Source organism: Podarcis muralis, chromosome 3 (genome assembly GCF_964188315.1).
Source record: "Podarcis muralis chromosome 3, rPodMur119.hap1.1, whole genome shotgun sequence".
In the NCBI taxonomy this organism is placed as follows: domain Eukaryota; kingdom Metazoa; phylum Chordata; class Lepidosauria; order Squamata; family Lacertidae; genus Podarcis; species Podarcis muralis.
This window is the reverse complement of record NC_135657.1, coordinates 24,001,208-24,022,275: the sequence shown is the minus strand read 5'-3', so window position 1 is coordinate 24,022,275 and position 21,068 is coordinate 24,001,208. Positions and strand designations below refer to the sequence as shown.

At 47.8% G+C, this 21,068-nt stretch overlaps 1 protein-coding gene and 1 long non-coding RNA gene across 2 annotated transcripts in view; one reads left to right on the top strand and one right to left on the bottom strand.

The window, feature by feature from the left end:
• Positions 1 to 1,145: 1,145 nt before the first annotated feature.
• On the bottom strand, positions 1,146 to 10,138 carry LOC144327218 (uncharacterized). The gene is made up of 3 exons (XR_013392144.1): positions 9,419 to 10,138; positions 5,313 to 5,467; positions 1,146 to 1,461 (listed from the first exon to the last, which is right to left on the bottom strand). It is a non-coding gene; the product is annotated as an uncharacterized LOC144327218 (long non-coding RNA).
• A 196-nt stretch (positions 10,139 to 10,334) lies between these two features.
• The window catches only part of PKDCC (protein kinase domain containing, cytoplasmic), a 42,963-nt gene continuing 32,229 nt past the window's right edge, over positions 10,335 to 21,068 (top strand). Inside the window, exon 1 of the mRNA XM_028724773.2 lies at positions 10,335 to 11,301. Within this exon, the coding sequence (XP_028580606.2) occupies positions 10,579 to 11,301 (723 nt within the window). The 5' untranslated portion in view covers positions 10,335 to 10,578. The remainder of the gene's footprint in view (positions 11,302 to 21,068) is intronic.

Genomic DNA, 21,068 nt, shown 5'->3' with positions numbered 1-21,068 from the left:
ACCTTCTTCCAGAAGGCAGAAGCTGAAATAGATCATTTCCGGGGGTGTGCACTATCCTGCACCATCTCTGCAGCTTTCTTATGACACCTGGAAGCATAGATTTGATCCAAGGTGGGAAGAGTGCACCCAATTATTCTCTCCACAGTCTTTACAACCCTGGACAGCGTTGTTTTGTTAGATGGAATATTATAATTTTTAAAGAACCGGAGAAATTAACGATGGCATATCTGAATAGTCTGAAGCAGTCACCTCATCAAATGCAGGAGGGGGCCTGTCAGAGCATCAGACAGATCCTAAGGTGGGTGGGAATGATCAGAAATAACTATTGCTTTCATAGAATCATCGGCTTGTGGAGTTTGAAGGAGCCACAAGGGTCATCTAGTCCAACCCCCTGTCATGCAGGAATCTTTTGCACAGCGTGGGGCTGGAACCCCCTGCCCCTGAGAGGTTAAGAGATTAAGAGTCTCATGCTCTACTGATTTCTCTCCATTCAGCAATCTCTCATACTCCATTCTTGAGTTTCCCTGAGCAGCCTGGCTGGCTACTGTGAGCAGTTTCTGGATTAGGCAGATCTCTCCTCTGATCAAGGAGGGTGTTCTTGCCTCCTTAATTGCAGAAAACTAAATTAAAAACAACAGCAACTCATTTTGCTACCAGCATGTGGTCTTCAAAACAGCCTCTCCTCCTGGCTGTTTTCTGCTCCTCCCCCTTCCCCCACAACTTGGCCTATTGACATTCCTGCTCCTGAACCACCTCAGGTAAGATTGTAATGCAAAATACCTGGCTAAACAAGAGCCTTCCAATAGGGCAGAGTTTCTTCCATTATCTGATAAGAAACCACCAAGGGGGAAGAAGCTTCCATTGTCTTCTCCACGGGAGGTTTTCCCTTTGCTTATGTGTGAAAGCTGCTAATCCCTCTCTAAATGGGTTCTGTGATTAAGAGGGGAGGGATGGGTAAATAGCTGTTAGGTGTCTGGAAGCAACGCCAGCCATCAAGGGGAATTATAACCGTGAAGAAGCCAGCTCTGTGCAAAAGAGGCTGATAGACTGATCCTTCTCCACATGGTGGGCTGCTTGAAAAAATGAAAGCACAACCTGAAGAAAGAGACAATGCACTTACTTTTGGAAACAAAGTAAATCTTTAATAATATATATATAAAATCAGGAGCAGGACACCATCTCTGTTGCAGCAACGTGTCTCCTGGAAGGGATTTAACAAAATTGTCTGGGTGTTGTTGCATGTGGAACTCAAAACTGATTTTGTTTGTTTATTTTTGCATCTGCCAGCTCTTGGCTACGTGGATGTTACACACATCTGCTAAGAAGTATATTCTTCTTTTATATTCATTTATACTTCCCTCTTCCACTTTCTGTCCTGGAACACAGGAAACTGCCTTTGATGATGATGATGATGATGATACTCCGCCCATCTGGCTGTGTTTCCCCAGCTACTCTGGGCAGCTTCCAGCACATATAAAAACATAATGAAACATCAAACATTATAAACTTCCTGATACAGGGATGCCATCAGATGTCTTCTAAAAGTTGTGTAGTTCTTTATCGCCTTGACATCTGATGGGAGGGTGTCCCACTACTACTGAGAAAGCCCTCTGCCCTGTACATTTAAAGTGCTATGATGCCCCTTTTAAATAGTCCTGGCTTCTCCTAGAGAATCTTGGGAGATGTAGTTTGCGAAGGGTGCTGAGAGTTGCTAGGAGACACCTATTCCCCTCACACAGCTACATTTCCCAAAGTGGTTTAACAGTCAATTCCTCTTCACAGGGAATGCTGGGAATTGTAGCTCTGGGAGGGGTATAGGAGTCTCTTAACAATTCCTTGGCACCCTTAGCAAACTACAGTTCCCAGGATACTTTGGGGGGAGCCAGGACTGCTTAAAGTGCTTTAAAAGTATGGTGTGAATGTGGTATTCTGACAGGCAAGGACTCATCACAGAGTCCACCTGTGTTAACCACATTAACAGTCTTGGGATCTTTCTAACCAATGAACACCTTTCTTCCAAGTGGGGTGGAGACTCAGTATCAAATAGTGCAGCAGATGGTAAAAAGCATAAGTACATAATAATATTGCATGTCTGGTCAAGGTGGCCTTAAACAAGATTATTGTTTTTTATAGCAAGTGCTGAAAACAGTACAATGAAGCATTGCACTGGGTTGGACAATAGAAGCCTCAGGATCCCTTCCAACTCTACAGTTCTAGGATTCAATAGGCTTGGAGTTCTGGAGAACAGGAGCTGCCATGTTAAAATTGGCAAAGCAACAGAAAGCTGTCTTGTGCGTGTGGCAGATAAACTGCAGCAGGAGCCTGAACTCCCCAAATTTGCCTGACCACTCTTGAGGGTCACAGAAGATGGATGGCTTGGCATTTTGCTTTGGAAAATGCTGGCCATATCAAACACCAGCAGGTGGCGTGTTATTGGTAGACTCTTGGGCTTGACATCTCAATGTGTCTTGGTCCTCTTTGAGCGTCTTGTGTCCATTTCTGCTCTCCCTCATCATTCAAGCGTCTCCCTCCTTCCATATGTCACAAGGATGGTATCAGAGCACCATGAGATGTGCAGACTGTACTCATTGGGACCACTGACATGACTGGGTGGTTAAGTCTTGCAGATGGGACCCCTTTAATACTGATGTATTATCTTCACTCTGGGCTGCTGATATTTAATTTGTAATGGGATGCGGGTGGCGCTGTGATCTAAACCACTGAGCCTCTTGGGCTCAGAGCAGAATGTCCGTGGTTCGAATCCCCACAACGGGCTGAGCCCCCATTGTTCTGTCCCAGCTCCTGCCAACCTAGCAGTTCAAAAGCATGCCAGTGCAAGTAGATAAATAGGTACCTCCGTGGCGGGAAGGTAAACAGCATTTCCATGCACTCTGGTTTCTGTCATGGTGTCCTGTTGCACCAGAAGTGCTTTAGTCATGCTGGCTACATCAGTGTTTCCCAACCGGTGTTCCGCGGCACACTGCCCCTGCCAAAGCTCACCCAGCCAAGCCGCGCTCTCCTTCCTGCCTCGCTTTGCTGCCTCCTCCCCCCCCACCCCCAAAGCTTGGAGGTTCCCCGGCAGGAAGGAGGGAACTTAATCCTCTCCAAGGGCTGCGGAAAACAGACATGCAAATGGGGGCTTGCCAGCTCTTCAAGCGCCGCCGGCTTTCTTCGGGAATTACCGCCCGCCGAGCCCGGTAACGCTGACAGGCCGAGCCGCGGGGCTTGGCAGCGCAGCCGGCAGAGTGTGGGAAAGGGCGGCCGCCACGCGCCGGGCAAGGCGAGACTCGACGGGGAGGACACCGGCAGCAGCGCCCCCCCCCCCCAGAAACCCGCTCCGGGCAGGTAATTCACAGAGAGTGGACAGAAGGAAGCCTTAAAGGGCTTCAGCCTCCCAGAGTGGCGGGGAATAATAATAATAATAATGATAATAATAAAATTGGCAGGGGGTGTTTTTCTAGGTGAGGGGGTGGGGACTGTAATAACAAAAAAATCAGCTCTATATCAACCGCTGTTTTGCAATGAGAAATTGCAAATAAGGAAGATCAAAAGGAGAATGTTTTTTTGGGGGGGACTCTCTTCCTCTTCCTCCTCCTCCTCTCGTTCTTGCTCCTCTTCCTGGCAAAAGGGCTGCTGAGACCCCTTCTCTCTTGGGTGCCGGTGGGTGCTGTGACGTTGACGCTGCTGTGGCAAGTGCCTTTACTTAGCAGAATGCATTCCCCTTTACACAGGAGGGGAGGGAAAAAAATTGAAACTTACACTTTCGTGCGTCCCTCCCGGCGTGACGCTGCGCGCTGACGTCACGGGGCTGTAATGGTGGTGTGCCTCGAGATTTTTTTCATCAAACAAGTGTGCCTTTGTCCAAAAAAGGTTGGGAAACACTGGGCTACATGACCCGGAAAGCTGTTTGTGGACAAAGGCCGGCTCCCTCGGCCTGAAAGCGAGATGAGCGCCGCAAACCCCTAGTCGCCTTTGACTGGACTTAACCATCCAGGGGTCCTTTACCCTTTTTAAAAAAACCTATTTAATTTGTGTAACCTGATTGTTCCTTTCCATTCCTAGCACAAGGTCTCAGGACCCAACTTAACTGTATAGCTGTTTCTCCGGCATTTTCACATTTAACCTCCCATTTATGTTTGAAACTCAATTTAAAGAAATTGGGACGGCGCCGACTCTCAAACATCTAGTCCAGTGGCTCCCAAAATGGGTGGTATCACCCCATGAAGAGCATGGTTGATTTAACTAGGGGGCGCTAAGAAGCAAGGAGGCAGGGGGGGCGGCAGCTCTGGGGGTGTCAATGATTATCAGACTTTGAAAAAGCTGCTAAGTTCATCAGTTTTGTTGAATTGATTAAAGGAAATAGTTTAAAGTGGATTTTGAATAAAGGTGCAATTAGTGGTTCCTGTTTTGGATTTCATTGTGTTGCTATCTTCCTTAGTGGGTTGTGAAAAGTGCTATTCTGAACCATGTTTTTTAAACAGGGATAGGGGGCACTGGGGACACGGGTGGCGCTGTGGGTAAAAGCCTCAGCGCCTAGGACTTGCCGATCAGAAGGTCGGCGATTCGAATCCCCGCGGTGGGGTGCGCTCCCGTTGCTCGGTCCCAGCGCCTGCCAACCTAGCAGTTCGAAAGCACCTCCGGGTGCAAGTAGATAAATAGGGACCGCTTACCAGCGGGAAGGTAAATGGCGTTCCGTGTGCTACGCTGGCTCACCAGATGCAGCTTGTCACGCTGGCCACGTGACCCGGAAGTGTCTGCGGACAGCGCTGGCTCCCGGCCTCTAGAGTGAGATGAGCGCACAACCCTAGAGTCTGTCAAGACTGGCCCGTACGGGCAGGGGTACCCTTACCTTACGTAGGGGGCACTGGGGATGAGTTTATGGGACCAAGGGGGCAGTGGCCCAAAAACGTCTGGGAACCGGTGGCCTAGTTCACGGAGAGTTTGATCAAGGGTGCTTAAATTCAGGCATCAGAGCGAAGGATAATGAAAAGGAAATACGGCAAGGGGGAGATCGGCAACCTCTTCTGAGGGCTCTGCATGCGTAATTTAAAACCTTCATGTTTGTCTAATTAATACATAGCATATTGAGTGTATCATCCATGAGTGCTTCATTAAAAAAAAATACTATTTGGAGACTTGAAGTTATTAAAGTTAGAAAAGGCTGAGGCGGGGGGGGGGGGGGGACCCTGAGGGTCTTGGATGAGTCTGCCCGCTTGCCTTTCAGATTCTCTCTGCAAGTTATCTACCAGATTCCCACCCTCTTTTAATTACCGCTTCATGGTTTACATGCCGTCCAATTAAAAGAATATTACATTTAAATCAGGAACATATTGTTGATGGGAGTTCAGATTCAGATTCACTCTTGGCATCCTCAGCTTGTCACTAGAATTTCACTGTGGCTCTGGAGTCTTGGATGAGATGCGGATCCTACCAGAAAAGAGGCGCGACGAGTTTTCTGGTACATGTGCTATATCAAATTGATAAAATATGTGGTGCGATGGTTAGCCTGATGGACAAAGACTGTATCAACCCAGGTTTAGATCCCCACCCAATCATGAAGCTCACTTGCTTTTTTTAGGCGAGCCAAGGGTTTCCCAAACTTGGGTCTCTGGCTGTTTTTGGACTACATCATCCCTAGCTAGCAGGATCAGTTGTCAGGGGTGATGGAAATTATAGTACAAAAACTGCTGGAGAACTAAATTTGGGAAACCCTGGTAGTCAGTCCTACCATGCAGGGCTGTTTTGGCAATAAAATCAAGGGGGCAGGGGAAGTCCCATGCAGATCACTTGAGCTCCTTGGAGGAATAAAAGGTAAAGGTACCCCTGCCTGTACGGGCCAGTCTTGACAGACTCTAGGGTTGTGTGCTCATCTCACTCTATAGGCCGGGAGCCAGCACTGTCCGCAGACACTTCCGGGTCACGTGGCCAGCGTGACAAGCTGCATCTGGCAAGCCTGCGCAGCACACAGAAACACCGTTTACCTTCCCGCTAGTAAGCGGTCCCTATTTATCTACTTGCACCCGGGGGTGCTTTCGAACTGCTAGGTTGGCAGGTGCTGGGACCGAGCGACGGGAGCGAACCACGCCGTGGGGATTCGAACTGCCGACCTGACGATCGGCAAGTCCTAGGCGCTGAGGCTTTAACCCACAGCGCCACCCGTGTCCCCCTTGGAGGAATACATAATAATAATAATAATAATATGCATTGTATATATACACTATTTTAGAGAATGACTGGGCTGTGTAGCCACCTAAGTAGCCTTATTGGTCTACTCTGAGTATGGCAGAGTATTCCACAATATTAGGTTGATGACACTAAACGCTCAGTTGCTTGTTATTGTCAAATGGCCCTTGCCAACTTGGGGAATGAGCAATGACACTTCTGCAGATGATCTCAGTGACTGAGCTGGGATATAAATGCTCAGGCTGTCCCTGACGTATTCTGGACCTAAGTTGCTCAGGGTTTTATAACTTAATAGGAGAACCTTGAGCCCAACTTGGTAGTCGATGGGCGGCCAGTGAGGATGCTGTAAAAATGGTGTCCCATGTTCTCAAGCATGCAGTAAAGATTAATCCAGTCTAATTGCAGACCTCAAGGCTTCAACATCCTGGCTGATTTTTGTAAGCCCCTTTCCCTTATTCCCCTTAACTCCTGCTTTGGGTAATGTCTCTAGCCCAATGGAAAATAATTATGGCACATTTGACAGCTTATGCACCATTTTGTTTGGTCCGGCTGTGAGCATGCACAGGTACATTGTCCGGCTATGGATTTTAGAGCCCCCCCCCCCCCGCTTATGGGCCAACACAGCTGCCTTAAAAAGCAATAATAATAAAATCTTGTTATTCCCCTGAGCGAGTCAATGAGTCAGTCATTCCCAAATATTTCTATGCAGACAGATAAGTCACTGTCTCCTCACTGTAAATCTCCATTCATTTTATTTATCTCTATACATACAAATAAGTGTCTGTGTTCTGTATGGTAGACCACACATATGTGCCTTTCATACATTTCTCCTTGTCCTTGAAAACAAATATAGGTTTATGACTTTCTGAAAGAAGTCAAATTCAGCCTTAATTGTAAAACCACACAGAACTCAACCCTGCTGATGTAGATTAAATCAACTCCCAAACTGCGTAGTCTCATCCCAGACACACTTTTTTACTTGGAAGCAAGTCCAGCAGAAATAAACAGGGTTTCTTCCCAAGTCATTAGGGGATCTTTATGGTGAGGCTAAATACACTTTCTCAAAATCAACAGGACATATGCACACAAACATATTTAGGATGGAGACAGCAGAGTACAAAGGAAAAAATAAAAGTCCAGAGTCTCCTTTACCTAAGCTTAACTTTGGAGGTTACATCAAAGTGGCAAAAGTGAAGACATGAATGACTTGTGCATCCACAGTTCACACTTCTGATGAATCTTGTGGGGTTCTTGTGGGTTTCACCTTCAGTGATAGAAGCCTATTTTATATTATATTACATATAATATAATGTAATGTAATATAATATAATATAATATAATATAATATAATATAATATAATATAATATAATAATAATATATAAATGTTAGCTACAAAGTTTATTTAAACCACCTTCAAAGGCCCATGGTTTGTTTTAAAAGAAAGGTTTAAAAAGCCTGGGTGGATAATCAAGTCTTAACCTAGTATGGAAAATATTGTAAAGGGGAGGTTGGTGAGCTTCTCTGCAGAGACTATTTTTTAAGTGGGGTGCCAGCACTGAGAAGCGCCCCTCCTTCAGTAGCCACCTGAATTCATAAAAAATAGTAGCCACAATTTATAAAAATTGAAGAGAGGAATGCATTGCTGATGGCGCTTCCTCCCTTGCCAGGAGCCTTTCCACCGAAGACCAAAACCCAGGAGGTGAAATTAATTGATTCTGCTGCCCGCAAATCTTCCGGCTGGTGGCAACTGACAGTTTCAACGCCACTTTCTTTTGTGTGGGTGACATGAGCGGCACCACACTCCGCCAGCCCTTTTTCTCTGAGGACTGGATTCGAGCCGGCTGCCTGGAGCCGCCGCCCTTCTCCCCAGCTCTGATGCGCTCTCCCTTTGTGTTTGCTAATTAGTTGCTAACAGCGCCGTCATGCAGACCTTGATGGATAAGCGCACCATTAACACCCAGACCCTGCAATTCACGTTCTAGCTGAGCAGGGGGATCAAGGCCAGCCCCAGCCTGAGAGTTGTAGGTTTAGCATTGCAGCTTTCTTTGAGGACCATTTTTGGGGACTTATTTCCTAGTCACGACACAGGACACACACACCCTCCCTCCAACCGAAGTTTTTGTGTGTGGAATCAACTTCTCCACTTACCAGAGAAATCGATCAAGGCGCAATATTTGAAGAGGGAGGTTTAAACACTCTGTAGCTCAGAGAAAGTTTGTAGCTCTTCCGCCCATGAGATAAAACCTCACAATCCTTTGTTGATGGATATGCAGAAGTAAGTCCCGCTGGATGCATCTCAGTTCTATTACTAGCAAAACATTTGTGTCTAATGGGGTTTACTCTCAGGTAAGTGTGTCTGGGATTGCAGTCTCAGGCAATCCCATTAACCTCAACGCGATTTAGTTTTGAGCAGATAGGCACACAGGGGACTGAGCTGGGAAATCTGAAATATTCACTCGCCTTAATGAAAGTCCATTTAAGACTCGCCACTTTCCTCTGCCTAGAAAGCAAATTTTCTGTTCGCCTCATTTAACACCCTCGGCCAACCTAATCGCGGCGATTTATCGCAGCATTGTTGCAACTGTGTATTTTAAATCAGATTTATGTCTGCCCCTCCAGGCAAAGGCGATTCAGCGCCGATGGCTGAGCCCCGCCTCCCATTTGCACAAATGGCTTTCCAAACGACCCATAATTTGTAGGTGTTATGGGGCTGGCTGGCGGGGGGTGGGGTAGAGGAGGTAAAGTAAGGTTGAGCTTCATTCAGTAGCCTTAAAATGCCAAACTGTATTGAGCGGTGATGCTGAACACCGACATGTTTAGAGTAGACCCATTGATTTCAGTGGGCCTACCCTAAACGGGACCAAGTCTGGCTTCTACCCGCTGACTTTAAAGATACCATCCATGTTTACACGGGAGTAAACTCGACTGAGTTCCGTGAACCTTGTTTCCTTCTCACGTAAGCAACCATAGATATTTGATATTGATCTCTAGCAGTACAAGGGCCAGCTGCGAGCGTGGCACAAGCACAGTCTGAAATAAACGTTTATTCCTATTTATTACAAACAGGCATTTGTCCATAGCTTTAAATATGTACAAATTAATAGGGAAAGCGGTTCATCAGCGCTGCCATAAAGAATAAATGACCTCATGCAATTCTGAAGTTGATATTCAGTTTGGGACATATTTTTGAAAGGTCAGCAGTGGGGGGGAGAAAAGCAACTTTCCTCGTCTCACCCATCCTTCTTCTGCTGCCCACTTCCCTCGCTCACATCGGCATTCCGACGCGGGCGCTGCCTGTTCCACAGAGGCTCCTTCACGCGTATGATTCATGGGACAATGTCAGGAGGGCGGCAGATGAAGGGGCGCGGCGGGAGGGTGAAAGCGACGGAAGTATCTGGACAGCTCTTGAAGCATTTAAAAATACACCCCACCCACCCACAAAATCACCACTTGATCATAGACAGAATCGTCACAGCATCCTCAAAATAAGAGGTTTGGAAAAGAGGGTCTCAGTTTGTCCGGCTACGACACGCGCACACGTGCACTAAAGTAGAGCGATGAATTTCTGTCTTCAGATGGACACCCTGGGGCAATCGGAGCCCCAAATCCAGAAAGGTCGAAGCAGAGAAATAACCTTCCAATACACCCATCCTCACCTCCCGCCCTCCGAGTCCTGACGATTTCCTAATTTACAAGCTCTGCTTTCCGCATTCCGACGACCCCCTTTCCTTCCCTGCGGGTCAGGCGGCGATGCCGCGAACCAGCCGCCGGGCAAGAAGGGGCCCCATACCCGGTCCCATTCCCCGCTGTCTTCTGCGGGCGACACCGTTATCGAGTCCGCGGCGCCTCCTCCAGGAGCCCCCTTTCCTCTCCGTCGCAGAAGCGCCCTCTGGGACCCGTAGTCCTCCCTCCCCGCGCTCTCCATTCTCCGCGCCGAGCGGGAGACTACGTTTCCCATCCACCCCCGTGCCGCCCTCCGCGTTCGGCGGGCGGCGCCGAGCCGCCAATCAGGTGGCGTCACCATGTGTGCAGAACGCTCGGAGGATTCCAAATACATTGCCCTCCCCCGTTCCAAATGCGAACTCCCCTCTCCCTCCTGGCAGGGGTGCAGCTAATAATAAGCGCTTCGGGGAGGCTTTATAAAGGCGGCGCTGGAGGAGGCAAGTGTCATGAGGGTGGCAGGGCAGCGGAGCGGCGGCCGGGCAGCGTGAGGAGGCGGCTGGCGGGTGCTTTTATTTTTGGGAGAGCCGCTGGTGGTTTTCTTTCCTTGGCCGTCGCTGCTGCGGAGCTGGAATGTTGCAAAGGAGCTCGCGGCAGCCAAGCTGATCAGCGGCGGCAGCGGAGGCAAGCAGCGGCGAGCCGCGATCGCTGCCCTGCCCGAGCTCTCCGGGGCGATGAAGCGGCGCAAGCTGGCCGTGGCCGCCGGCTTCTGCATGTCCTTCCTGCTGGGCACTTTGCTCAACGTCCTCTTCATCCCGGCCTTTGATCCCCAGCAGCAACAGCAGCAGCAGCTCAGCGCGGGCGTCACGCACTCGCTGGCGGGCTCGCCGGGGGAGGCGGGCAGCAGCAGCCGCCCCCTCCCCGAGGACCTCGCCCGGCAGATCCGAGAGCGCTACGAGGAGGTGCTGCGCTACCAGCCGCCTCGGGAGGCAGCTGCCGCCGGGGCTCGCCTGGCAGTGCGACCCCTGGAGCGGCGGCTCATGGATCTCGCTCCGCAGCGGCTCTCTTCCTCCTTGTCGTCTTCTTCTTCCACGGAGCGCAGCAGCAGCCGCCCCAAGCTGCCCGGACCCCGGGCTCCTTCTTGGGGCGGCGCGCCCTGGGACCACCCGCGAGCTCAGCTGGAGCTCTCGCTCGGCCCGCTGGCGCTCGGCTGCCGGGACATCGGCAACGTGAGCAACGTGCACTACCTGGGCTCGGGCTACACCAAGGCCGTCTACAGAGCCGTGCTCAACCGCAGCCTGGCCGTGGCCCTCAAGTCCGTCGATTTCGGCGGCCACGACATCGACAACTGCGTCAAGCTGTACGCCTCCTTGGAAGGCTGCTATCGCCTGGCTTCCTATAAGATCGCCAAGGAGATGGTCTTGTTGCAGAGGCTGCGACACCCCAACATCCTCCAGGTAAATTGGGGGGGGGGGTGTCCCCGGAGTGAAGAATTGGGGTGGGGGGAGGTAGAGAGACACAGACAGACACACTGGATTTATTCTTTAATAATTGTGTGAGCGATCGAGTGGAGCAACCTAGTTAAACCTTGGGGTTGGATTTCTTGTTGTTGAGATCCTGCCTTATTAAAAATTGTTTAGACGTGTATTGTATTAGGGAAAAAAAGGGGGAATTTTGGGAGGGAAGCCATTGTACTGCCAATTCCCGGCGGGGCTGTATTCTTTGCTTCTGGAATAATGATGTTTTAATTGGGCTCTCTTGGAACTGGCGGGTTTGTGGAAGGAGAGTTAATCTGCTCCACAGTCCTGACGCGTCAAGTTAGGGAAGTTTACCAGCGCGGCCGGCCACGTGCGACCTCTCGCTGTTGCTGCTCGCTCCTCCCAAGGCGAAGATGGCACCTAGGTGTGATTTGCAGTGTGATTTGGGATCGAGCCGTCTGGCAGCACATCCGAGACCCGTTTGCTTCTGGAAGCTCCCTTGCGATCTGTCCGAAGGCAAACATGCGCTGCCATGCTCTCCAACCCAAGATTTATAGTTCTAAAGCCCATTTTGGCCACCGATGAATTTCATTTGGAAATAGATCCTAGAGAGATGATATTTTGGGTGTGTGTGTGACTGAGAACTCTCTGAATTTGCACTTCCAGGAAAAAAGTGAATAGGATCAGGATCAGGTCTCGTGATTTGGGTTAGACTGTTTTCCCGATCCTCGACACCTAACGCTGTCTCCTCACAAGGAAGTCTCCCAGTGAGTTTCGTGGAACGTGTTCTTATACTTGAGTCCCGGCATAAACTGCCTCCTAAATATTGGACGCACGAAGCTTAAAGGAACTCCTATGAGATTTGCTTCCATACGTGAATGTGCCAATTAAATCGCTTTGGTTAATCCTCAGGTTGCAGTCCTAATCGCGCAGACTTGGGAGTAAGCTCCATTGAGTTCAATGGGACTTCCTTCCGTGTATACATGCATAGGATGTTGCCGTTCCTCCGTGTGTTTCGGGGTCGGGATGCTTGAGACAGCTGTTCTGGGGGTATTTCCCCTAAACTTCGGAAATTCTAATCCTATGGGGGAGAATGCTGGATAAATCAGAAATATTTGGCAGCTTTAATTGCGCTAGAGAGGGCCGCAATCCTGAGGAAGCCCAAATTGGAAATATTCTAGTGGATTTAAGACCTCGCCTCCTGTTAAATTTGCTTTAAAAAAGAGAGGAAGGGCCGTAGCTCATTGGTACAGTCTGATTTGCGCTCCAAAGGTCTTTAGTTTAATCCTCAGCATCTTCAAGTAGAGCTGGGGTGGGAACCCCGCCTGAAATATTGCAGCTCAGTGTGGAGACGATATTGAACTAAATGGATCAATGGTCTGCCTTGGTTTAAGGTAGCTTCGTAACACAGAGATACACAGCTAGCGAGGTGGAGGCTTAGAGGAAATTCTGTCGAGAGCAGAACGTGCCAAGTTTGGGAGTCGCACAGAGTTCTTTATCTGTTGCTGCAGGATGATTTGTGCTGTGTTAACAGCTTGGATCAAGAAGAAAACTTGAGGAGCTGGGGTAGACAAATAGGACTTTTCTTACGTCGATTGGGGGAAACGCTTCTTAGAATGAAGTTCTGATAAGTCGCGACGGTGGCAGTCCAGCGTGTTCAAACCAGCGAGTGCCACAGTCGTGTAGACGTGGGCGGGCGACGTGTTCTAGCAGCCAGAAAGGAGGCAGAGACGTGAAGATCCCTCAACCAGCTCTCCGTTTTAATCTCTCTCTCAGCTGGAGACAGGGGAGTGCCAGAAACACGGGAGAAATCGGAAAAGCTTTCAACAACTCTTGGGAGGTTAGGCGTCCCGTCGAATCGGTGGGGATCTTCTCTGAGTTGAGGGGGTCGCGGGGTTCACAGCTCCGCCACGTCGGTTCTCTCAGTAGCGCGGCGCGCAGTTGGATTCTGCCTTTGCACGGCGGCACCCGAGCGCACCCGGAGGACTAGCGCCGTGAATGCCTAATTGGAAGAGAACCTTGGCTTTCGCTGAAGGGAGAGAGCCGAGTTGCAAACTCGGAACCGCTAAGCGCTCGCTTTAAGTTGTGGATAGTCAACCGGGTGTCTGCGTTCAGCAAGACACGGGGCCTCGATGACATCCAGCCGCAGTACTTAGCCGACGATGGCATCCTGGCCGATCTTAGAAGGAGCAGGTTTGAATCGGGGATTTTAAATACTCGTATTAGAAAGAACCCCTTTTCCTCGCGGAGGTCAAGTCTCCCGATGGTGCCCGAATGTCTGTTCCCGGTGCTCCTCGGGACAGGGAACTCATACATTCTCCTGTTTTGTGCAAATATTCATCGGTTGATGTCTACGGGTAATAAATCACACCGTATTCTGGCGAACTGAATCACATGCAAACTTCACACACAAACACCCCCCCCCCCGCCGCCGCGGATGCATTAAATCAAGCCTCCACTTTCTCCCGTTGAAATGGCATGAGATCTGAAAACGACTAAGTTGGAAATCCTGTTCCCGCTTACTCGCGAGTAAACCCAGCGGAAGTCGATAGGAGTTCGTATGCGAGAGGAGCTTTATAGCTGCTGCCTCTTCTTCTTCTTTAAAAAGACCACCCGCTATAGTACACTTGTAATACAGAACCACCAAAATAAAATACTGGTGAGTACATGTGTGTGGAGGGGCAAACAAGAATCTTGGCGGCCTCGATGCCCAACACCCCTTGCTCTGTAACAGGAGGCGGCGATCGGCAAAGCAGTTGAGCAAGAGCCTGTTCCAAATCGGCTTGGGTGCCCCTGAGAACAGAGACTCCAGCCTGAGTCTCTTCGGAGGAACCAGGCAGGCTTCGCAATTTCGAATCTAGGTTTTTTGACCCGGTTTGGCAATCGCTTCCCTCTCGGGAAGGAGAACGAGAAACGGCTCATAGCTGCGATCCTGCCAGAGAGAGGGGGTGGGGAGGGCGGCGAGGAGTCGGGAGGGAAGATGACCCGAGAGAGAGAGAGAGAGATCTCCCCTCTCCAGAAACAGCAGCGAGAGGAGAAGGAGGTCTCTGTTAGCAATTTTGACTCGGGAGCACATCAGATTGGTCTTGTCAAAAGCGCAGACAAGGCGGTCGATGGAGCTTGACAGCTAAAGCTTCCCTCCCCATCCCCCTCTGTTGTTGTTTTTAAAGAGGACTTTGTTTCACCTTGTGTTTCTCGCTGGAGATGGGTGTGTGCAAGTTCTTCCCCTTTGGGCCTGTCGACAATGTCATATTCTCAGATAAAGGAGAGAAAGAGAGAGAGAGAGACACTCCCTGTTTGTACCCCTTCTTCCCTCCCCTTGCCACTGTTTGGCTGCCATCCTATGCCTGGGAATTATCCACAGTGAATCTGCTGATGGGTCTTGCTTTCCAAATCAACATGCGCAAACCTGACTGTAAACCCCTCTTTTTTCTCCACCCCACCAGCAATACCCGACAGCCTCTCATTCAGGCAGTTACATTTCCTACAGATGATCCCTTTTCAGGTCCTCGCTCAGGACAGAGCTACGTCTTTGAACTAGCTCCAGTTTTGAGAAAAAGTCACGCTTAAGGCAAAATCTAACCTGTCCTTGGGAAGGAAGTTTCGCTGAGTTGAAATGGGTTTACCTTGAGGAATACCAGCCCTAGAGAATTTCCAGAGGCCAATTTATTGCAGGGTCTCCGACAGCCAGGATCCGACTTCATCTCAAGCTGTAGCCATCGCTTTCAGGCCTCTTTAAGGACTGTGCTTGTTAACAAGAGCTTATGTGGGCTTTTCGGTGGGGTGGGGGACCCACACAGAATTTGGCTGGCCTCCTCGCACAATGAAAGCTCGGCCTCTATCAAAAGCCGGGCATTTAGCCTCTCTCTCTGTAGACACCCAGCCGCTCTGCAGAGAAAAGATTTGTTTTGAGCGAGTCTCTTCCATTAGGCCCATGAAAACTAGAGGAGGCGCAATGAGCTGTTCCTCTTATTTGTAATTCCATGGAGCACGTCTCAGAAATGCCTATCTTCTCTTCCCCCTCCCCAGTTCCTTTTGTGAGCAAATATCCTGATGGGGAGGACCCTGAAAGAGAATCAAGGGCCATCTAGTCACCTCCTTTCAGAGCCTCTTTCTCCCGCCTTGGTCAATTACGGCTTCATGGATTAAGTGCCACCCCAATTATGAGTAAATTTCATTTAAATAATCAGAACCATATTTGCCAATGGGGTTTAGATTGCTTTGGCTTCCTCGCAGGCTCAGTAAGGCTTACTCGAGCAGGATCCCCAACACACTGGAGGGAAGGCGGATGTGAAAGAAGAAAAACCGCCAGCATAATTTCATTTTGAAAAATCCTGGTGAAATGCAGGCGAGCACTAAATGCTTCCTAAGGCATTACAGGCAAATGATCTGAATAAAAAGGAAGCCAGTAGATCTAGCTGGATATTATCATGGACCCACTCCCACAGATAGATCTATTGTAGCTCTGAGCGCTTTTGAAATAGCTGTTTCATAGGATGTTTGGTTTAAGACCAGAGTGCTGCTCTCTGTTTTGTGTATTCAATATTCATGCTTTTTAGAACACCCGCCCACAAAGGATTTCAGTCAGCTTTGAGGTTGTATCAATGTACTGTGAACACTCCAGTCTGATTCTTTTCTGCTCCAAAATAGTGAGCAGCGACCTGTCTAGAACCCTACAGAAGATTGCTCCCCAGCAGCAGTTCCCAAATGCCCCCCTTTCTGCCCACGGACCACTTGAAATTACTGGAGGTCCTGGTGGACCACTTAAATATTTTTCTGCCCGTTGTACCAATTGTAATTCCTTAGACTTCAAATGCAATATAAGAAAGAAAAGAAGCAATTAAAAAGTACATTAAAAATTAAGATCAAATATTCAGTGAAATGGATGTGCCCATTTCCCAGCTTCAACCACTGATCTGCAGGCACACTGTGGGACCCCTTGAATGAAGATTGCAGGCCACAGTTTGGGAGCCTCTGCTTTAGAGCTTCCCATTTTAAAACTGAGTGGGATTTAACGGCACGCTCCAACAAACAAACCCCCAGACAAGCCAAAATCCATTTAAGAGTCTAGAAGACTGAATCTGTTCTGTCCTTGAGAGGTTTTGGAATATGGTTTAAGTGCAGGTCTCATTCCATTTTAGCTTTAAAGTGGATTTTCTTTTTCAACTGGGCTTGTCTCCATGCTGGAAGCTGGATTCTGTAAGGATGCTATGGACAACCCTGCTGGCTTGCAGCAAAGTTCCATCTAGTCCAGAATCATATTTTGAATGCTGGCCAGCCCCAATATTTTTGGGAAGCACCCAGTACAGCCCGAAGCCTCCTGTTTTAATTGCTGCACTGTTGCCTTAGTGTATATTTTAATTACGAATGTCTATATCTTAATGTTTGCGCAATTGGCCTTTATATTTTGGAAGCCATTTAGAAGCCTATTTTTGGCATCAACCAGTTTTTCATTAAATACTACTACTATTACTGCTAATAATAATGATGATGTTAAAGGCAGAAACCCCTGCAAACTGTCTCTCCACTTCTGCCTCAGCATAAAGAGGGTCCTCTAAACTCCGAGATCCCATTTAGGGCTGCCTGCCTTCATATAAGCCTATCTGTGTTTAAGTTTTTCAGAAGCTGCTTTATGCTGAGACAGACTATCTGTCTGTCAAGCTCAGCATTGTTGACACTGACTAGCAGTGATTCAGATCAAGGGACCCTCCCAGCCCTACCTGGAGATGACAGGGATTGAACATGTGACCTTCTGCATGCCAGGCAGATGTTCTGCCCCTGGTCCTTGCCAAGCCTTCTTCAGAGGCTACCTTCTGTTTGCTCCCCACATCTGAGTTAAGGTGTATACCAGCAATGAGAGAGACAGGGCCTTCTTGGTAGTGGTGCTGTTCACCTGGTGCCTACTACTCTGTCCATCTTTCCAGTGCCAGTGGAGTCGTTCATATTTTCTAGACCTTTTTAACGGTTTTGCTTGAGTTTATCTTATTTTGGTTTTACATATTGTTTCCCACTTCCCTCAATTGCTTTTATTTTATTTCTTATAAAACCACCCTGGCAAAAAAAGATGCAATGCAAATATTATAATATAAACACACAAACAAAGAATAATAATAATAATTTGGAACAATAATGAATATTAGCCTCTCCTTCATGCATGAGACACATTCTTCACCATCTAAGTTTCTGGCCAAGACTTCCATAGATTAATTTTGCATGCATTTGTGTGACAACATTTCTTCTGCCTTATAATCTTAGTTTCTGATTTCATCCTTCGTCCTCTGAAGTCAATAATGGCAAAACCAGCCTCTTGCAAAAAGCATCACTTCACTGATCTCTTTATATAAATTTCTGGGAAAGCTTGAAACTCCATCCCTTGGCACCCCTACCCCAGGCCCTTCTGACTTCTGATTTAATTTTGACAGGAGGGGACAGCCTTTCTAAATAAACCCAACCTGTTTAGGCGAACTTCCTAAAGCAAAGCTCTTAGTGTCCAGAGAAAGTGTAGAGAGCTTTCAAGAACAGAAGCTCATTTTCCTTTTACTGCTTCCTTGAGTGCAGGGAATACACTGGAGACCACCCATTCTCCTGCTCTTCTCTCCAGCTCAGCAGCACATCCATCTACGGTGAGTGACGGGTTGCCACGGGCCTCCAAAGCATTAGTGAATTAGCCTATTTATCCACAAATAGCCCCTTATTCTGGAGCAGCCTGTAATCTCCAATCAGAAATAAGAACTCGTGGCTTGGAATCTCAGAGTGTATATATATATATATATATACAGGATCACTCAACACAAACTTTTTACCCTTTCAATTCCCTTCAAGCAGTACTGGCTCCAGACATTCCCATACATGAGTTTTGAAATCCACGTGGCATCCTTCTCTGTGCAGTGAAAATATAATAGTAAATTCAGTGGCAGGTTGACATTCTTTCCCCATTTTTGGATCATTAGAAAGCTTTTACTGTTTCTGAACGTGACAACTCTTGCTCCATTGGTGACCCATGCCTCTGGGAGGTCAAGGCTTGATTATTGCAACACAGTTTCTGTGGGGCTGCCCTTGAAGGTGACTTGGAAGCCTTCTTACCTGGTGCAGAAAACTGCTCCATGCCTTCTGAAACTCATCCTGTTCTATGACAACTACCAGATTGCTCCTGGGCCCAATTCAAGGTGCATGTTTGAACTTTGAAGGCCTTGCATATCCTGGGACTTTACTACCTCAAGGGTGTTCTCTCTCTCTCTCTCTCCCCATAATCCACATGCGTTCACTCACCTGTTAAGGTACATCATTGAATATATGGGTTGTCTATATTTGCAGGAAGAAGAAACTAGGATGTCTTAGGGCTGGGTACTCACAGTGCTCAGTGAGGGGAGGCAGAATTTATTATTATTATTATTATTATTATTATTATTATTATTGCATTTTATATACCACCTTATACCTGCAGATCTCAAGGTGGTTCACAGGATTAAATCAGAATATAAAACTGCAAAATACATTATCAAATAAAAACAAACCAATAGCCCTCCCTGCAAACCCCCCCCCCCCATTTTAAAAGGGCATAGGATGTCAATCAACCAAAGGCCTGGTTAAAGAGGAATGTTTTTTGCCTGGCGCCTAGAAATAAGAACGTCACATTATGCAAACATGGACAAACTACTTTTGTTTTTCAGCTGGGGTGCAGACAGGCAGCTAAATGTCTGTTTTTGACTCTTGGGTTTTTTTCTTAAAGGTAATAATAGCTAGTTCATATTCTAAAAATAAAGTGCCCCCCCCTTTTCTTCTTAAAGCATTTAATGGGATATAAATAGACTGAATGCACAAATGCTTCAGAACAGCTGTTTAATTTATAAGAAAATGTAATTGAGTGATCGATTGCAATTTGAATCAGCATGGATGCCTTTAGTCGAATGATGAGCCTAAAATGTGAAGAAACTGATTCATTTTTTTCTAATGAGTTAAAAAAAAAAGAATGAATTCCACCATATTTCCCTTTTCTGTGTACTAAATTTTGACAGGAACACACATATATTAATAAATAAAATAAAATAAATAAGCATTTGCCTTCAGGAGTCCAGATGTGCCAAATGAGAACGTAAGGAGAACCTCAATAGATCAGGCCAATGGCTTGTCCAGCCCAGCATCCTCTCCTCACTGTGGCCAATCAGATGCCAGTGGGCAAGAGACCCTCCCCACTTACGCTTCCCGGCCACGGGTATTCAGAAGCATATTGCCTCCGACACCAGAGGACACCCACAACCAGTGGCGTAGCGTGGGGGGTGCGGGGGGGGGGTGGCCGCACCGGGCGCAACATCTGGGGTTAGGGCAAATCCACAGCTTAGGGGGCGCAAATTACTTGCCTTGCCCCGGGTGCTGACAACCCACGCTACGCCACTGCCCACAACCATCACAACCATGATTGATTAAGCCTAGCCATTGACCGTTTTATCCTCCACGATTTTGTCTACAAATAACTTTTAAAGCAATTTGAGTTTGTCAACATCCCTGCCCCTTGTTGGTAGCAGACCCTGTGGCTTAAGTGTACGCTGTGTGAAGAAGTGCTTTGGTTTTGTCTGTCCTGAGCTTTCCAACACTGGATGGCCAGAGTTCTAGTATTATGAGGGAGAAAAACATAATCACGCCTCTATGACGTCCCCCGCTTACTTGCCTTCTTTTTTCTAAAGTAAACAAGCCCATGCCTTTTCTTATAAGGGCGCTGCTCCCAGCCCCGTGGACACTGAGAAAATCGGAAGAAACACAGAGAACAAGATGAAGGGATATGGGGGAGAGTTCAGCTGTGGAAGGCCTGCCGGTACCAAAAAACCACATATTTGCAAAGAAAATACATGAGCTGGTTCGGCCCCTTACAACTACTGCTTCTAAAAAACAACAATAACAACTGCTTCTAAATAAGAACAACAAAAATGTGTGTGTATATATGCACACACACACACACACACACACACACGCCTTATGGGGGATTTCAAGTTGCTTGTCAATTTCAATTCCTCCACATCTCGCACCAAGTGTGGTTCCACCCCTGCCAGCCATTGTGATGGGCAGGTGCAGATCAAAATGAGAATGTCGTTTGTTCTGGAATGAAGGGAGGTGGTGGAGGAGCAGCAGCGGAGGAGAGTGTCTCATTAAGGTTGATTTAATAATGAGGGGCATTTGAGAAAAGGGGGGGATCTGGGTCACTGACTTATTGTATCTGAAGATTTAGAAGCCCCACTAATTGCTTTGCAGTCCTCCTCCATCAAACTCTGCTGATGGCCTGTCTGTCTCTTTTCTCCTGACCTGTAAGTGGGGAGGGGAGGGGGAAGATTCACCAAAGTCCTGGATTTTTATATAATACCGTGGAAAACAGCAGGCATATTCACATATTGACTCTGTACCTGCCGCCACCTCCCAGTCTGGAGAAGACAGAGAAATCCTTTGCTTGGTAACTGCAGTAACTTAGCTGTTAATTTCAAACAATGGCTGTGATTGTAAAGAGACAATAGTGATGTTTGATTTACTGTAATCAAACATAATTATAAGCCTCATGTGGGCTCAGCCGGTCATAAACAGCTCGTCTCAAACAATTCTTCTTCTGATGTTAGCGCCAACTGGAAGGAAAGCTGATTGTAACCGTCAAGGGACTATGGAAATGTGGTGTGTTTCTCTTAGGGTTCTGTTCACCCCAAAGAGGCTCCCTGGGAATGGGGTCTGTCCAAACAGCTCTCTTATTTCCTCCCCACCGTGCAGTG